The 16,782-nt window shown below is 44.4% G+C and overlaps 1 protein-coding gene across 4 annotated transcripts in view; it reads right to left on the reverse strand.

The window, feature by feature from the left end:
- The window catches only part of dlg2 (discs, large homolog 2 (Drosophila)), an 861,897-nt gene that overhangs the window by 289,271 nt on the left and 555,844 nt on the right, over nt 1-16,782 (reverse strand). For all 4 annotated transcript variants that reach the window (XM_067986281.1, XM_067986283.1, XM_067986282.1 and 1 more), the window contains one exon: nt 3,386-3,542. In XM_067986281.1, coding sequence (XP_067842382.1) covers nt 3,386-3,542 — 157 coding nt within the window. The remainder of the gene's footprint in view (nt 1-3,385; nt 3,543-16,782) is intronic.

Raw genomic sequence — 16,782 nt, forward strand, 5'->3', positions numbered from 1 at the left:
CGTCGGCGATGTCCCCGGTTGCACCCTGGAAGGATGCGGAGGAGAGGTTGTTGAGGGCAGTGGTGACTTTGACAGCGACAGGTAAGAAGATGGTGCTCGGGCCAGCCGGGAGCAGCTTGACATGAAGGAGGCTGCAGATGTCCACGACTACATGTCGAGTGACTCTGAGCCTCCGTGTGCACTGCTGCTTAGAGAGGTCCAGGAAGCTGAGCCTCGGTCTGTGGACCCTGTGGCAAGGGTAGTGCCTCTGCGACGCATCTCTCTCTGCGGTAGCCCTCCCTCCTGCTGTGCAGGTGGATGTGTCACAGCACTCTGTTGTGGAGCTCCACGTGTCAGAGGTGGACGGCGTGGATGGCGAGGCTGGTGATGCTGTTCGCCCTCCGAGGAGGTCATGACTGCAGCTACGGCGGCCCCCATCCGGAAGATGTACATCTGAGGGGGTCCGCAAGGTAGGTACATGTGTCTGGACACCGGAGTAAGTGTGCAAGTTGGTGACTTTGATTGTCAGGAGGAGGGTGGTGCAGGCCAAACTTTGTCCCAAGTGACAGAGTGGCCTCCTGCAATGAGTGAGGGTCTCCCCCCACACCTGTCAAATGGACCTTTGCAGCTGCCACAGGCTGACAGCTGCAACAGGTCCATTTGAACTGGGAGTGTTTCCCCCAGTGTGGGAAACAGTCCCAGGTTGCTCTAAAATCCCACCCCTCCTCACATAATCCCTTAATCAGGTCAGTTAATGACCTGAACAAGCCAAATAAATACTTTCAACTGGCATCCCGCTGGCTTTAATTGCCTGCGGGATTCCCACCAGCGGGGGCTGCGCGTGCACGCCGGCGCGTCAGCGGGGAACCTGGAAGTGCGTGGGTTCGAGGCGGGCTCCGGTCCCGCTCCGGGATTTCACGATTTTCGGGGCCTCCCCGCCAGGAACGCACCCGATAGCGGGTGTTAAAATGCTGCCCCATATCCTCTCCATTACAAAGACTGCCTACTTCCACCTCTGTAACATCGGTCATCTCCAACCCTGCTTCAGTCCATCTGCTGCCGAAACCCTCATTCATATCTTTGTCACCTCCAGACTCAACTGTTCCAATGCTCTCTTGGGTGGCCTCCCATCTTCCACCATCCATAAACTTCAGCCTATCCTAATTCAGCCTGCCTGTATCCAAATTCGCACCAAGTCCCGTTCACCCATCACCCCTGCGCTCACGGATCTACATTGACCCTTAGTCCCCCAACGCCTCCAATTTAAAATTCTCATCCTCATGTTCAAATCTTTTCCTGGCCTGCATTTCTCTATTTCTGTAACCTCCTCCAGCTGTACAACCCTCCAGAATTCTGCACTGCTCCAACTCTGGCCTGTTGTGTATCCTTCATCCCATCATTGGTGGCTGTGCCTTTAGACGTCTAGGCCCTAAGCTCTGGAATTTTCTCCCTCAACCACTGCACCTGTCTCTTATCCATTAAAATCCTCCTTAAAACCTACCTCTTTGACTAAGCTTTTAGTCGCTGCTCCTGATAGCTTGGTGTTAATTTTTGTCTCACTGCGCTTCATTGAAGCACCTTGGGAGATTTTCCTACATGAATGGTGTTATACGAAATGCAAGTAGTTGTTGTTAATGCAGAATGCCATGAATTTCTATCACCTACAGAAATAAACAATCATCTAAAGAATACAATGCACTGAAATGCACGTGTGATTGAATGCTGCCCTCTTCTGGCAAGCATCAGTATTCCTGAAAAAATTCACCTTTTTAAATTGAATTGCGGTCTTTTTCAGGAATGGAAAACAGTGAGATTATTTTTCAATTTCTTTCCACTCTCATTAAATCCAGTTTCCTTGACAGCCTACCTATTTAAATTATATTTAAACAACAGTGTACATATTCCCACCTTCAATTGTGAGGACAGCTGGGAGAGGCCTATTGATAGGCAGTTTTGTGATTAATTGAAGCCTATGTTAGCTGGTTTCCCTTTTGGTGGGCCTCATTAGGAAATCCCCTGGAAGAACCTGTTCCTGTCTAATTTATTTTTTATTTTCTCCTATTAATACCTTTAAGTATAGATGGAGTAGAAAGGTGGACAGTTTGCCTGAGCAGTAACCAAGGCCTATTTAAAAAAATATAATTTTTTTTTACTAGGCCAACAGATTTATATCTGAATATATAGGTGGAGTCCTATCTCGGTAAAAATAGTATTAATGATGAATTTAAGACAGATGTTATAATCCTAAATGCAGGAATTAGAAAAATCGAACAATGAGCAGCATTTCGTGTGTGCCATTTTACTCTAATTTCTGGAAACCCTGTATAACTTTCAAAATATAAAATTAGTGCAAAAATGGGGACAAAAGAAAGTAATGTGAGCAGCTCAACTCAGAGATAAATAGGAAAATGTGTGCACTTCCTAAATGTAAATCTAGCATCTTTGTCATCACATCATTCCTTTTGAGGTCTGCAGTACATTTATCACAGGGTGCCTTTAAAATAACATGACACTGGAACATCATTACTGGTCAGAAACTAGAACCACTAGGAGGGAAGAATTGCTGGTTTCCTTACTCACACTCTTCATATTCATTTTTCTACATGTACAGACCTTAAGTTAAAATATAAGCTCTAGCGATGCAGGGTCAGAATTTCTTTGTAATTCACCATTTGAAAAAAAACTATTTTAACTGAGGTTTCATACTGTAACCCAATATTTTGCGTTATTAAAGAACAGAATAATCCATGGAATAATTTTTTTTTAAAACTACTGCATGGATAATAGAAGATTACAATCAGTAATCCAATTTTAGGGGTCAGATAGCTAACAAATGACTTTGCTTTGTTGGTGGTTTGCCATCATCATCTTAAACACTCGAGTGGATCTGTATCTTGAAATCAACTCCCACCTATCTAGTATTCTCATCCGTATATTTTCACAGATTTAAATGTAATGCTTGGACATTAATTCTGAAGCACAATTTAAGATAGAGAGAAAAAAAGATATATCAGTAAGGAATTATCAAAATAGAGGACCAAGGCCTAGAAATTGGATTGCGCAGCACCCATTTATCAGGCTAAAAATATGTGCTGGAGCGTGCTGGGGCTCATTCCGCACTGGGTATGCACCTCATGCTATATTGGTTGGGGTGTCCTGTAGTTGTCCGTTCACCCACCTAAAACAGGCCTTTAGCCCATTGCCTATGCAAATCAGGGGCCTAAGGTCTACTTCAGACCCCTTCCCAAAATTGGTTGGTGCCTGACTGCCGTGCATGCTGCGGTCCATTTTCTCAGGCGCAGAGCAGTCGAGGTTGCCTCCAAAAAGCTCACTATGGATAAGCTCCACCTTTTACTGAACAGAAAACAACATGATAGAAACTATTAAAAATTAAAAAATGACTTACTGATAGAATTTGGTCACCTCTTCGCAACTCTCCACTGAGGTCTGCTGGCCCACCTGCCAGGATGAAGGATATAAATATCCCTTCACCATCTTCACCCCCAACGATGTTAAAGCCTAATCCAGTGGATCCCCTGTACAGCACAAATTTTCTTGGCTCCCTGCAAATGGAAAAAGCAATATGCAAGACAGGGTTTTCAAAGCTATTTTCTTCAATTTTTTATCTCTGTTTGCTACAAACATAGATAGGTAGCATTGACATTTGCACTGAATGAATTGGCAGCACAAGCCTGTCAAAGAGCTGCCTGGCAAAGGAACCAATCATTCCTTTCTCAAATTCTGGAAGGCTTTAAGAGTCACATAATTTATGATGGCTGCATTTTTCAAACACCAATCACTAGGTTATACAAAAGTTTAATTAGCAGCAAATTAGTTTAACATCTGTCTCAAGTAAGAAAATTTGACATGGAACTAATGCAAAGAGTTAAAGAAAAAATGACATCAAACTAGATCTTAGTTAAATCATTCAGAATTTTAAAATTTCTTTAATGTCAATGGCCAAGAGATGGGGAAATAGAAGAAATATTACATCACAAACAGCTGAGATTTTTTTTTTTTTTAATATTTGTTTGGTAAAATTTGAAAATATTCACTACTATTCCCTAAACCATCAGCTTAAATTTCAAAATAGGTCAAAATATGAGCAAATAATTTTCTAAATTTATAGAGTGTACACTACACCTATCCTTTTTCATAATTGTTCAAGAATTGTTGTTTAGCCCAGATCTGTGATGACACTCCAACCCTTCACAGAAATTCACAGCCTTCTCGGTTTCAAACCACGTCCTCAATTTGCTTCACTGCAATGCAGCTCTAGATTTGTTGAAGATAGCAAAGATTCTGTGGATTTCTTAATTATAGGTACAGGAAATATTCAGACTGCAGGGGGTAGCATTGAGGCAGCTGAGCTTTCAGGTGTTAGGAATTCTGCACCTAACACCGATAGCATTTTGAAAGAGTCTTCTACATTGTATGGAGGAAAAGGCATGTCATTGTATTTCCTCAATGTTTAAAACTCAAGTAGCTCTTTGTAGTAAAATTTTCTAACAGAGAAAATTCAATGTAATTCAGTTCACCAACCACAATAAATACTGATGGATCACCTGTTACATTGTTCATGGTGAGACATAGGATATGCTGTTATAATGACAGAGGTATATTATATACCAGGCAAAACAATGGAAGAAAGTACGGCTCCGTCATACACATACGAATGGCTAGACTTTTAAAAAACCCATAGAAACAATCAATGAGAAACATCAAGTAACGAAGCAGAAATAAGTGGCAAATAATTCAAAATAAGCAAAAAATATTGAGGGAAGATTTCCGCTGTTCGCTATTTACACCAAAATTATAAAGCAAAATCATGAATGCGTGTATAATAAACAAATAACAGAAATCTTCCTACATTGATCTATAAACCAGAGGAAAATAGAACCCATTGCCACATTTGCAATCTACACGATTTTAAGGGGGCAAAACAGATAACAAAGTCCAGCTTGGCAACTGAGTTTAGGGGAGCAATGAAACTGTAGCCCCTAAGAGTGTGGTAGACCTCTGGATGAAAACATTGAAGGGATTTGCCACAGGGACAAAAGTTTAATGGGAAATATTTGTGTGTGTTTATTATATCACAGAAAGAAAGAAGACTTGTATTTACATAGTGCTTTACACGAACTCAGGACGTCCCAAAGCGCTTTACAGCCAATGAAGTACTTTTAAAATGTAGTCACTGTAATTGTAAGTTATATATGTTATTCATACAGGTATAAACTGAGCTTACTCAGAAATCAAAATGACCTCTGAAACCAGTTTGAAAAAAATCTTATGAGCGATTTGATTGGCTAGTTTTCTGGTTCTTGGTAATTGGTTGCTGTTTCCTCACCATTTAGTAGATAAAAGTAGTTAATCATTAGTTTTGGAAGTGATTGCTTCATTTTTCAGTTATTACTATTTTCTTACAGGTAGCTTTCTCCTGGTAGAAAGTGCATTTCACCCAATCAGCATCATTCACTTAACTAGTTTGGGATTGCTTGGTCTTTTATCAAAATCATATTTAAGCCAATCATGATGTTTTGTGTACGGGCACTTTTCAGGTGTGATGCCCTAATATGTGTGAACCACTCTTGAGGTGTAGTGCCTGTCAGACATGTGCTATATGTAAGACTTCTATATAGATAGTTGTAAACAATTTTACAACACCAAGTTATAGTCCAACGATTTTATTTTTAATCCCACAAGCTTTCGGGGGCTTTCCCCTTCCTCAGGCGGTGTGGAAAAGACAATTTTGAATCCTTTGCATTTTAAGATCACAGAACAAAGCCTGGCGATTACTGCCCGTTGCCAAGGCAATCACAGTGGGCAGACAGAAAGGTGTCATCTAAAAGGCCACTGAATATACAACCCCCCAAAAAAAAGAGAGAGAGAGATAAGGAAGACAGTCAATGACCCGTTATATTAAAAACAGATAACATTTGTTCGCTGGTGGGGTTACGTGTAGTGTGACATGAACCCAAGATCCCGGTTGAGGCCATCCTCATGGGTGCGGAACTTGGCTATTAATTTCTGCTCGACGATTTTGCGTTGTCGTGTGTCTCGAAGGCCGCCTTGGAGTACGCTTACCCGAAGGTCGGTGGCTGAATGTCCATGACTGCTGAATGTCATGGACATTCAGCCACCGACCTTCGGGTAAGCATACTCCAAGGCGGCCTTCGAGACACACGACAACGCAAAATCGTCGAGCAGAAATTAATAGCCAAGTTCCGCACCCATGAGGACGGCCTCAACCGGGATCTTGGGTTCATGTCAGACTACACGTAACCCCACCAGCGAACAAATGTTATCTGTTTTTAATATAACGGGTCATTGACTGTCTTCCTTATCTCTCTCTCTCTTTTTTTTGGGGGGGTTGTATATTCAGTGGCCTTTTAGATGACACCTTTCTGTCTGCCCACTGTGATTGCCTTGGCAACGGGCAGTAATCACCAGGCTTTGTTCTGTGATCTTAAAATGCAAAGGATTCGAAATTGTCTTTTCCACACCGCCTGAGGAAGGGGAAAGCCCTCGAAAGCTTGTGGGATTAAAAATAAAATCGTTGGACTATAACTTGGTGTTGTAAAATTGTTTACAATTGTTAACCCCAGTCCATCACCGGCATCTCCACATCACATCTATATAGATAGGTAGATCCTTTAGAAAAGTATTCAAGATAAACCACTTTGCAATAAACATTGCAAGAAGTAGTCAGCAATGTTTCTGGAGTGCCTACTGCTGTTTTTTTGTATAGATTGTGATTGCATCACTAACTTACATTTGCGACCTACTGGTATTTTAAAGAAATGTGTTCATTTACATGGGCAAAAAAGCGGAGCTTTACAAACAAGCTACAACTGCCACCATGTATAGTAGGGCTTGATTGAGAGGAGAACCAAGTTACACTTGTCTCATGACAATACTTTCTGCTACATAATCGAACAGTTAGCAGCAATCGGTGGAATGCAGAACTTCATTTAAAAATACATTTTATTAATCAAAATGATTCCAAAGATTGGAGTTAGGAACAGTCCACTGATTTTCATCATCATGGGAGAATCCCTTCGGCTGGTAGGCTGTTAACAATTGTTGAATAAAGGCCACTCCTCTCAAAAATCATTGGAAATAAACTTCATTTTCCCTTTCCCTCCACATAGTGAGGTTAAGACTCTGTTTGTGTCAAGGTGAAGCAGTTTATATTTTGTTCTGACACAAGCTATACAGTTTAATTTAAGTGTAAAGCCACCTAAATTACATTAAGGCAAGAGATGGGAGACCAACTCTGGGAAGTCGTCTCATACCACTTTGCTTTGTATCAGCAGCCGCTGCAAAGTGAAGTCTTATAAACTTTTAAACTTTATTTTCATCTTTTTTATGTTAGCAGAGAGCTGATGGATCAGTTGGCTCTCTATTAACAATAAAATTTAACTGACACTTGGATGTCAGTGAGTGAAGTTCAAATCGGTCTTGGTTCTATGATGAAAACACCCTTAATTAGGAGATAAATCTATTAAAAAGGATATGAGTTGCATAATAAAGCAACAAAAATAAGTGTAAGTGTCGACACAAATGATTATCAGTGGAACTCACTTTACATGCCATTGCTGTTCATAGTATCACAATCCAAAAGTGAACTGAAAATTGTAATTAAAAAAAGGCAACATACAAATTCGATGGGCTCGATATTACCAGGGCGGGGGGGTCTATCACGCGCCCGGTGAAATCAGTCTGCCCCGCGCGCAATCTCAGGCTAATTGGATCCACTTACCTGGTCTTCCGGGTTCCCCGCTGCTGAGCTGCGCGTCGGGCAGACTGCGCATGCGCAGTAAGGTCTGTCAGCTGGAGGAGCTTTATTTAAAGGGGCAGTCCTCCACTGACTGATGCTGCAAGAAATAGGAAAAAGTACAGCATGGAGCAGCCCAGGGGGAAGGCTGCTCCCAGGTTTAATGATGCCTCACTCCAGGTATCATTGGATGGGGTGAGGAGGAGGGGGAGGACAGAGATCTTCCCCCCGGCGGGCGGGAGGAAGTGGCCTGCCTCTGCCACCAAGATGGCCTGGCTCGAGGTGGCAGAGGAGGTCACCAGCACCACCAACATATCGCCCACCTGCATACAGTGCAGGAGGCGCTGCAATGACCGAAGTAGGTCAGCCAAAGTGAGTACACTTACTCATTCCCCTACACTCCGTCTGCCACATCACTGCCCCCACCCCGGACCTCCTTCTGCACTGCCAACACTACTCTGTCACATCACCCCTCACACCCACTCAAACCTCATCCTCATCTTACCTGCACTTATTCACCTCGCCAGTACTCATCCCGCCACTACCACTCAACCCAATCCCCATACAATCTCATGGCTCTATCTCATACTCACCCTCTCATGCATCTCTTTCACAGTCAGCCTCACTCTACCTGCCACTACCTGTGCTGCAGCCACAGGGCATGCATCACATATGTGCAGTAGGCAGCGTAAGGCAAACGTGTCGTGAGCATGAAGGGGATGCACAAGGGTATTTGAGGGTTTGTCATGGTTTTTACTTATATTTAATTTCTGAGCAACTCACATCACATATTATATTGGCACCGCTACTGCCACGTCTTTGTGAATCTTGTCTGGTTTGTGCAATAATGCCCTTTCCTGAGGATCACTATGAAGACCCACACCTGATGCCACCCAATGTGTCACTGCAGAGTTGGTGTAGGTGTATTTGCAGGGCTCTTTTGTGCAGACGACTGAGAGACGTCGGCAATGTCCCCGGTAGCACCCTGGAAGGATGCGGAGGAGAGGTTGTTGAGGGCAGTGGTGACTTTGACAGCGACAGGTAAGAAGATGGTGCTCGGGCCAGCCGGGAGCAGCTCGGCCTGAAGGAGGCTGCAGATGTCCACGACTACATGTCGAGTGACTCTGAGCTTCTGTGTGCACTTCTGCTCAGAGAGGTCCAGGAAGCTGAGCCTCGGTCTGTAAGACCCTGTGGCGAGGGTAGTGCCTTCTGCGACGCATCTCTCTCTGCGGTTGCCCTCCCTCCTGCTGTGCAGGTGGATGCGTCACAACACTGTGTTGTGGAGCTCCACGTGTCAGAGATGGACGGCGTGGCTGGTGATGCTGTTCGCCCTCCGAGGAGGTCATGACTGAAGCTACGGCGGCCCCCATCCGGAAGATGTACATCTGAGGGGGTCCGCAAGGTAGGTACATGTGTCTGGACCCCGGGGTAAGTGTGCAAGTTGGTGAATTTTATTGTTAGGAGGAGGGTGGTGGAGGCCAAACTTTGTCCAAAGTGACAGAGTGGCCTCCTGCAATGAGTGAGGGTCTCCCCACACCACCTGTCAAATGGACCTTTGCAGCTGCCACAGGCTGATGGCTGCAACACGTCCATTTCAACTGGGAGTGTTTCCCCCAGTACGGGAATCAGTCCCAGTTGTTTGCAAAATCCCACCCCATGTAAAATATCTCCTTAATCAGGTCTGTAAACGACCTGAAATACATAAATAAATAGCTTAAGTGGCACCCCGCCGGCTTTAATTGCCTGCGGGAGTCCCACATGCGGGGGCTGCGCACGCACGTCAGCACGTCTGTTGGAAACCCGGAAGTGGGCGGGTTGGAGCCAGGCTCCGGACCCGCTCCAGGAATCCCTGATTTTCGGAGCCCCCCCCCGCCAGGAACGCACCCGATAGCGGATACTAATATTGAGCCCGATATCTTTGCTTACCATTTTCATCTTTCAATTTATAAGCTGAGTAGAGCGACCAGGGAAACAATATTTTATGAACAAATCACTTGATACCCAACCAAGGGACCTAAGTTTGAATCTCAGACTTGACTATCAAGTGAAGAAACCTATTTCATTTGACCAGATTGGCAGTTCTTGATCAAGCTACAGATTTCAGAAGTGGTGGAAAAGATAATTCAGACAAGGTTCCACGCAGAAGCACAACTGCAATCAACAAATTATGGAGCAATAACATGATCAGTAACATGGTCCTGACTGTCGATGTGGGACTGTTCATTTCCCACATTCAAATATTAAATCCTCCTCCACCTCCTCCTCTTCTTCAATGTTGGAGCCAGCAGAGTATGCTTGATGAGCACATTCGTCCTCCTCCACCTGTAACCCTCTCTGCTGCTCTCTGTTGAGCAGAATTCGTGGAGACGAAGTTCTGTCTTCGCACTGAGGACACCATTCAACATTTTGTGTGGCGCTATCACTGTGCTAAATGGGATAAATTCAGAACAGATTTAGCAGCTCAAAACTGGGCATCCATGAGGCGCTGTGGGCCATCAGCAGCAGCAGAATTGTATTCCAGCACAATCTGTAACCTCATGCCCTGGCATATTCCTCTCTCTACCATTACCAACAAGCCAGGGGATCAAACCTGGTTCAATGAGGAGTGTAGAACAGCATGCCAGGAGCAGCACCAGGCGTACCTAAAAATGAGGTGCCAACCTGGTGAAGCTACAACTCAGGACTACATGCATGCTAAACAGTGGAAGCAACATGCTATAGACAGAGCTAAGCGATTCCACAACCAACGGATAGATAAAAGCTCTGCAGTCCTGCCACATCCAGGCGTGAATGGTGGTGGACAATTAAACAACTAACGGGAGGAGGAGGCTCTGTAAACATCCCCATCCTCAATGATCGCGGAGTCCAGCACGTGAGTGCAAAAGACAAGGCTGAAACGTTTGCAACCACCTTCAGCCAGAAGTGCTGAGTGGATGATCCATCTCGGCATCCTCCCGATATCCCCACCATCACAGAAGCCAGTCTTCAGCCAATTCGATTCACTCCACGTGATATTAAGAAATGGCTCAGTGCACTGGATACAGCAAAGTCTATGGGCCCCGACAACATCCCAGCTGTAGTGCTGAAGACTTGTGCTCCAGAACCAGCTGCGCTTCTAGCCAAACTGTTCCAGTACAGCTACAACACTGACATCTACCCGACAACGTGGAAAATTGCCCAGGTATGTCCTGTCCACAAAAAGCAAGACAAATCCAATCCAGCTAATTACAGCCCCATCAGTCTACTCTCAATCATCAGCAAAGTCATGGAAGGTGTCGTTGACAGTGCTACCAAGCGGCACTTACTCACCAATAACCTGCTCACCGATGCTCAGTTTGGGTTCCGTCAGGACCACTCGGCTCCAGACCTCATTACAGCCTTGGTCCAAACATTGACCAAAGAGCTGAATTCCAGAGGTAAGGTGAGAGTGACTGCCCTTGACATCAAGGCAGCATTTGACCGAGTGTGGCACCAAGGAGCCCTGGTAAAATTGAAGTCAATGGGAATCAGGGGGAAAATTCTCCAGTGGCTGGAGTCATACCTAGCACAAAGGAAGATGGAGGCCAATCATCTCAGCACCAGGACATTGCTGCAGGAGTTCCTCAGGGCAGTGTCCTAGGCACAACCATCTTCAGCTGCTTCATCAATGACCTTCCCTCCATCATAAGGTCAGAAACGGGGATGTTCGCTGATGATTGCACAGTGTTCAGTTCCATTCACAACCCCTCAGATAATGAAGCAGTCCGTGCCCGCATGCAGCAAGACCTGAACAACATCCAGGCTTGGGCTGATAAGTGGCAAGTAACATTCGTGCCAGACAAGTGCCAGGCAATGACCATCTCCAACAAGAGAGTCTAACCACCTCCCCTTGACATTCAACGGCATTACCATCGCCGAATCCCCCACCATCAACATCCTGGGGGTCACCATTGACCAGAAACTTAACTGGACCAGCCATCTAAATACTGTGGCTACAAGAGCAGGTCAGAGGCTGGGTGTTCTGCGGCGAGTGACTCACCTCCTGACTCCCCAAAGCCTTTCCACCGTCTACAAGGCACAATTCGGAGTGTGATGGAATACTTTCCACTTGCCCGGATGAGTGCAGCTCCAACAACACTCAAGAAGCTCGACACCATCCAGGACAAAGCAGCCCACTTGATTGGCACCCCATCCACCATCCTAAACATTCACTCCCTTCACCACCGGCACACCATGGCTGCAGTGTGTACCATCCACAGAATGCACTGCAGCAACTCGCCAAGACTTCTTCGACAGCACCTCCCAAACCCGCAACCTCTACCACCTAGAAGGACAAGGGCAGCAGGCACATGGGAACAACACCACCTTCACATTCCCCTCCAAGTCACATATATCGCTGTTTCTTCGTCGTCGCTGGGTCAAAATCCTGGAACTCCCTACCTAACAGCACTGTGGGAGAACCTTCACCACACGGACTGCAGCGGTTCAAGAAGGCGGCTCACCACCACCTTCTCAAGGGCAATTAGGGATTGCCAATAAATGCTGGCCTCGCCAGCGACGCCCACATCCCATGAACGAATAAAAAAAAAGAACGCAGCACACCACGATTATTCTGGACACCCTCGCTGGCAAGTACTGAAGAGCTCCCCCAAATCTATCCAGGCACCTGAAGTTCATCTTTAGCATGCCTACAGCTTGATCAATGACACATTTGGTGGTGATGTGGCTCTGGTTGTACCACTGCTGTGCCTTGTTGGTGGGGTTTCTCACAGCTGTCATAAGCCATGTCAGCAGGGGGTGTCCCTTGTCTCTAAGGAGCCAGCCCTTATGTCTGTCTGCTGTCTGGAAGAGGGCTGGAATGTTGGACTCGTGCAAAATGAATGAATCCTGACAGTGCCAGGGAATCTGGAGCACACCTACAAAAATCTTTTCTCGTGGTCACACACTAGCTGAGCATTGATGGAGTGATAGCCCTTTCAGTTTATGAACACTTCTGGTTCATGTGGAGGTCCTCGGATCGCTACGCGTGTGCAATCGATTGCGTCCTGCACCCTGCATCCGTGGGAAGTCAGCTAGAGAGTTGAAACCCACTGCCCTCTCAGTCTGGCTGGTGTCGTCGCAGGGGAAGTTCATGTATTTGGATGGCCAGGCAAACAAGCCATCCAACACCCGCCTTATATACTTATGTGCAAATGACTGAGACCCTGGAGATGTCACTGGTGGCGCCCTGGAAGGATCTGGAGGTGAAGGAATTGAGGGCAGTTGTGACTTTAACTGCCGGGGGTGCATCTCTTCCTGAAGAAGGCTGCAGATGTCTGCGATCATCTGCCAACTCAATCTTAACCTGCGTAGATGCTGGTCCTCAGAGAGGTCCAGGAAGCTCAGCCTCTGCCTGTACACCCTCAAATGTGGGTAGTGCCTTCTGCGACCTCGGCCCCTCAGTTGGTCCCCTTTCTGCTCTTCTCCAGGTCCTTGTTGCACACCTCTATCTTGTGCAGCTGTAGATCCCAGAACCACACTACATGCCTGCTGCGGATAGTGATGTTCCTCCTCCTCAGATGTACTGTGGAATAGATCCATTGTGCCCCCCCATCCTGATATTGTCAGTTTGAGGGGCTCCAAAATATTGGTGAATTGGTGTGAAGACAAGAATACTTAGTCTCAACAAAGAACTCTCAGTCTAAACACAAAGAACTCCCAGCCAAATGTTTGCCTGAGTGTCCAGCTGCAATACTACACCTGTTATTGAGATCTGTCAATCACTGCTGTAACGGACCAAATGAGTGTCAGCTGCATCACGCCTCCGTTTCAATGACGTGCTTCAGAAGCCATAGAAGACACGTTCAGGCGAAGTTAAATCAGTTTCTGTTCCAGAATCCACAAAAAGTTAAGTAACTCAAGTGTTTGAAATACCTAAATTGCCCCTTTAACTATCGACCTGCCGGCTTTAAGTAGAGACGGGACTTCCGCGTTTCTGTTGCATGTGCACATCCTAATTCACCTGGGTTAAACCCAGAAACTGGGCATGTTGGAGCTGGGATGCGGTCCAGCTCCAAAAATCAACTATTTTTTACTGCCTACCCGCCCCCAACACACCCATTCTTTGGAAGTTAAAATAACTCCCTTTGTGTCTGGGGTCCAGTTCCTTTATTGATATAATCAAATTGAAGTGCTTCTAAAAGAAGCCAAATTCAGGACTTACAATACCTTCCTCTCCTTTTCTCTCCACAGTTAGTTATTCTCGTTTAAATGCTGGCCGTTTTATAGCAAAAACAGTGAATGCAATATTAACAGAGAACATTTGTGCACACCTCTTCTGCAGTAATCTTCAACGATAAAGACATCAGTGGATTATAGAAGCAGGCCCATTCCACTGGGTCAAAAACAAAACCTACTTCTAAAACTGTTCTGCTTTTTTCCCATAGATTTCTCTTATATTCTCATCTATTCACAAGAGTACAATAAAATTCACAAAATTGTTATTCTTTAGATTTTACAATAGTAAAATGCCGTATTTCACACTTCATTGAACACTATATTATAACAAACATACTATTTTTAAACGTAAGCATGCTGCAGATTGACCTAGTGCAGTATAATAGCATTAGCTCAGATTATTTTTTTCTCCACCTTGCTTATTAGGATACAAAATGCCATTAACTAATCCATTTATAATTAAGAATCAGTCAAGGCATAGACCTACACTTCTAACTTAAATGTTAAGATTAAGTGTAATAACTAATTGAAAAGCTCGTAAGGTTTTTGTCTCCCTTGAAAGGCAGCCAGTTGGAAATAGAGAAAACTATATATAATTTGTTATAAGAGGCATGGTAATCAGAAATAAAACAAACACCATCATAGGTAATGTAATAATTGCTTTTTCTACAGGAAGAAGGAACCAAACACAAAGGCAGATGTGAATCATACTTAATAACATCTGCATGCCTCCAGCCAGGTCTCACCATCTATAATTTTGTTTAGCTGTAACTAAGGTTTCATACATTGACTCACTGTGCTAGGTACATAATGGCCTGGAATTTGTTCTTAAGATATCGGCGAGGCTTACAGGGCTCACCGTTATTTCAGGGCAAATGGAAGAGCAACTTCCAGTGAGCGAACATGCGCAGTCAAACGCAGAAATCTGGAAGTTGCTCTCTGAGATACCCTGCTCCTCCGAAAGCTGCTGGTAAGGGTAGCTCACTGACTGAATGCATTGGAATGAATGGACCAGCGCAAAGTTGCTCTCCTGCCCAGCTAGAAATGAACTAATCTGCACAGAAAAAAAGTAAGCTAACTTTTAACTGCGTGGTAAGTCTTAATGGCTGCCAAATAAACTCTCTGGCACTGAAAATTAACTTTTAAAAACGTGGAGTCTCATTCCTTCCTATTTTAATTGTTTTTGGACATTTTAAAAAACATTTTTTAAAATTTCTATTTTTTACTTTTCCTTTCTGTCTCTTTTATCTCTGTCTTTTAATTCAATATTTCTTACCCTCTCTTTATTTCACTTTCTCTAACTGATTTTACATTGAATTTACTGTTCTAGCTTGCACTTCCTGGTTCTCACTCACGGCTTGTTAAGGATGCTTCAATCTTGATTGGTTGAGAGGACAGACAGTTCCTTGCTCCGCTCACACAGCTCACAGATACCCGGAAGAGGACGCTGCACTTTTTTCAGCTCCCCATTTCAGGAAGTTGCCACCCAAAAGCCCATGCATAGTTTGTGGGTAAGTTTAAAACTAATGAGCGGCGGGTGCTGATTGTTCGCCGCTCAGCACTAAATCCAGGCCAATAAGAAACCCATGGATCAACCATGATTTATGTTGTTTGGACAAGAGTTGTTGCATAATGTTTCTTTTTTAAAAAAACCTTTCTACCCTTTTGCCCACTCCTCTCCTAGAAGTGCTGGCTCTTACTGGGTTGTACTTTCACTAGTGTTGGCAACCCTCTGGTTTCTTGCCTGAGTTTCCATTCTTTATTTGACTGTGAAGGGCATCATGACAACAACAACAATTTGCATTTATATCGCACCTTTAACGTAGTAAAATGTCCCAAGGCACTTCACAGGAGCGTTATCAAACAAAATTTGACACTGAGTCACATGAGGAGATATTAGGGCAAGTAACTAAAAGCTTGGTCAAAGAGATAGACTTTAAGGAGCGTCTTAAAGGAGGAGCGGGAGGCAGCGAGGTGGGGAGGTTTAGGGAGGGAATTCCAGAACTTAGGGCCTAGGCAGCTGAAGGTATGGTGGAGCGATGAAAATCAGGGATGCGCAAGAGGCCAGAATTGGAGGAGCGCAGAGATCTCGGAGAGTTGTAGGACTGGTGGAGGTTACAGAGATGGATAAGCATGACATTGTTCTCACCTGACATCAGCGCAGGTCACTGGATAGTAATCAGTAATGGAAACCCTTGCAGATTTCTCCCCTCCCTAGCCTGAAGAGCTGGAGGCAACTGTAGTACCCCAACTGTTGCACTGTCTAGGACCAGCTAACTCAGTGCCGGCAAATACCATGGTGTCGCCAATAGGGATTTCAGTCAGATCCTTTTCATTCGCTTCACAATCCTTTACACGTTGATGGAATCTCAATCATTTATTTTCACTATCTCAACTTTCTGAAAACTCACACGGAATATTAAGGCATCAGCACAGCCTGAATATTACTTTATATTCACGGTTAGTATTCAGGATTTTAAGCTTTATAAGATTATGTTAATTTCTTCAATCAAAATAACTAAACCTTAAAATTCTTATTGCTAATGAGTCCCTTAACAAATTTTTAATGCTCAAATTAAAATCCTGAATATATACTTTAAATTTTATTCTCAAATTTATGTTGCTTCACCTGTTCTTGGCAGACTGTTGCAGGGATTATGTTGTGAGTTGACCTCTACCATGCTTTTTTGTTATCTATCCATATCACAATATTAATCATTACAACAAAAATAGAGGTGCATGATTTTGATAATGGGCTGGAAACTGCTTAAAAAATAACGGTGAGCTCAACAGTGCTCACCGTTGTTAGTGGTGAAATCGAGGAGCAAGTT

The sequence above is a fragment of the Heptranchias perlo genome, chromosome 6 (assembly GCF_035084215.1).
Source record: "Heptranchias perlo isolate sHepPer1 chromosome 6, sHepPer1.hap1, whole genome shotgun sequence".
Taxonomy (NCBI): Eukaryota; Metazoa; Chordata; class Chondrichthyes; order Hexanchiformes; family Hexanchidae; genus Heptranchias; species Heptranchias perlo.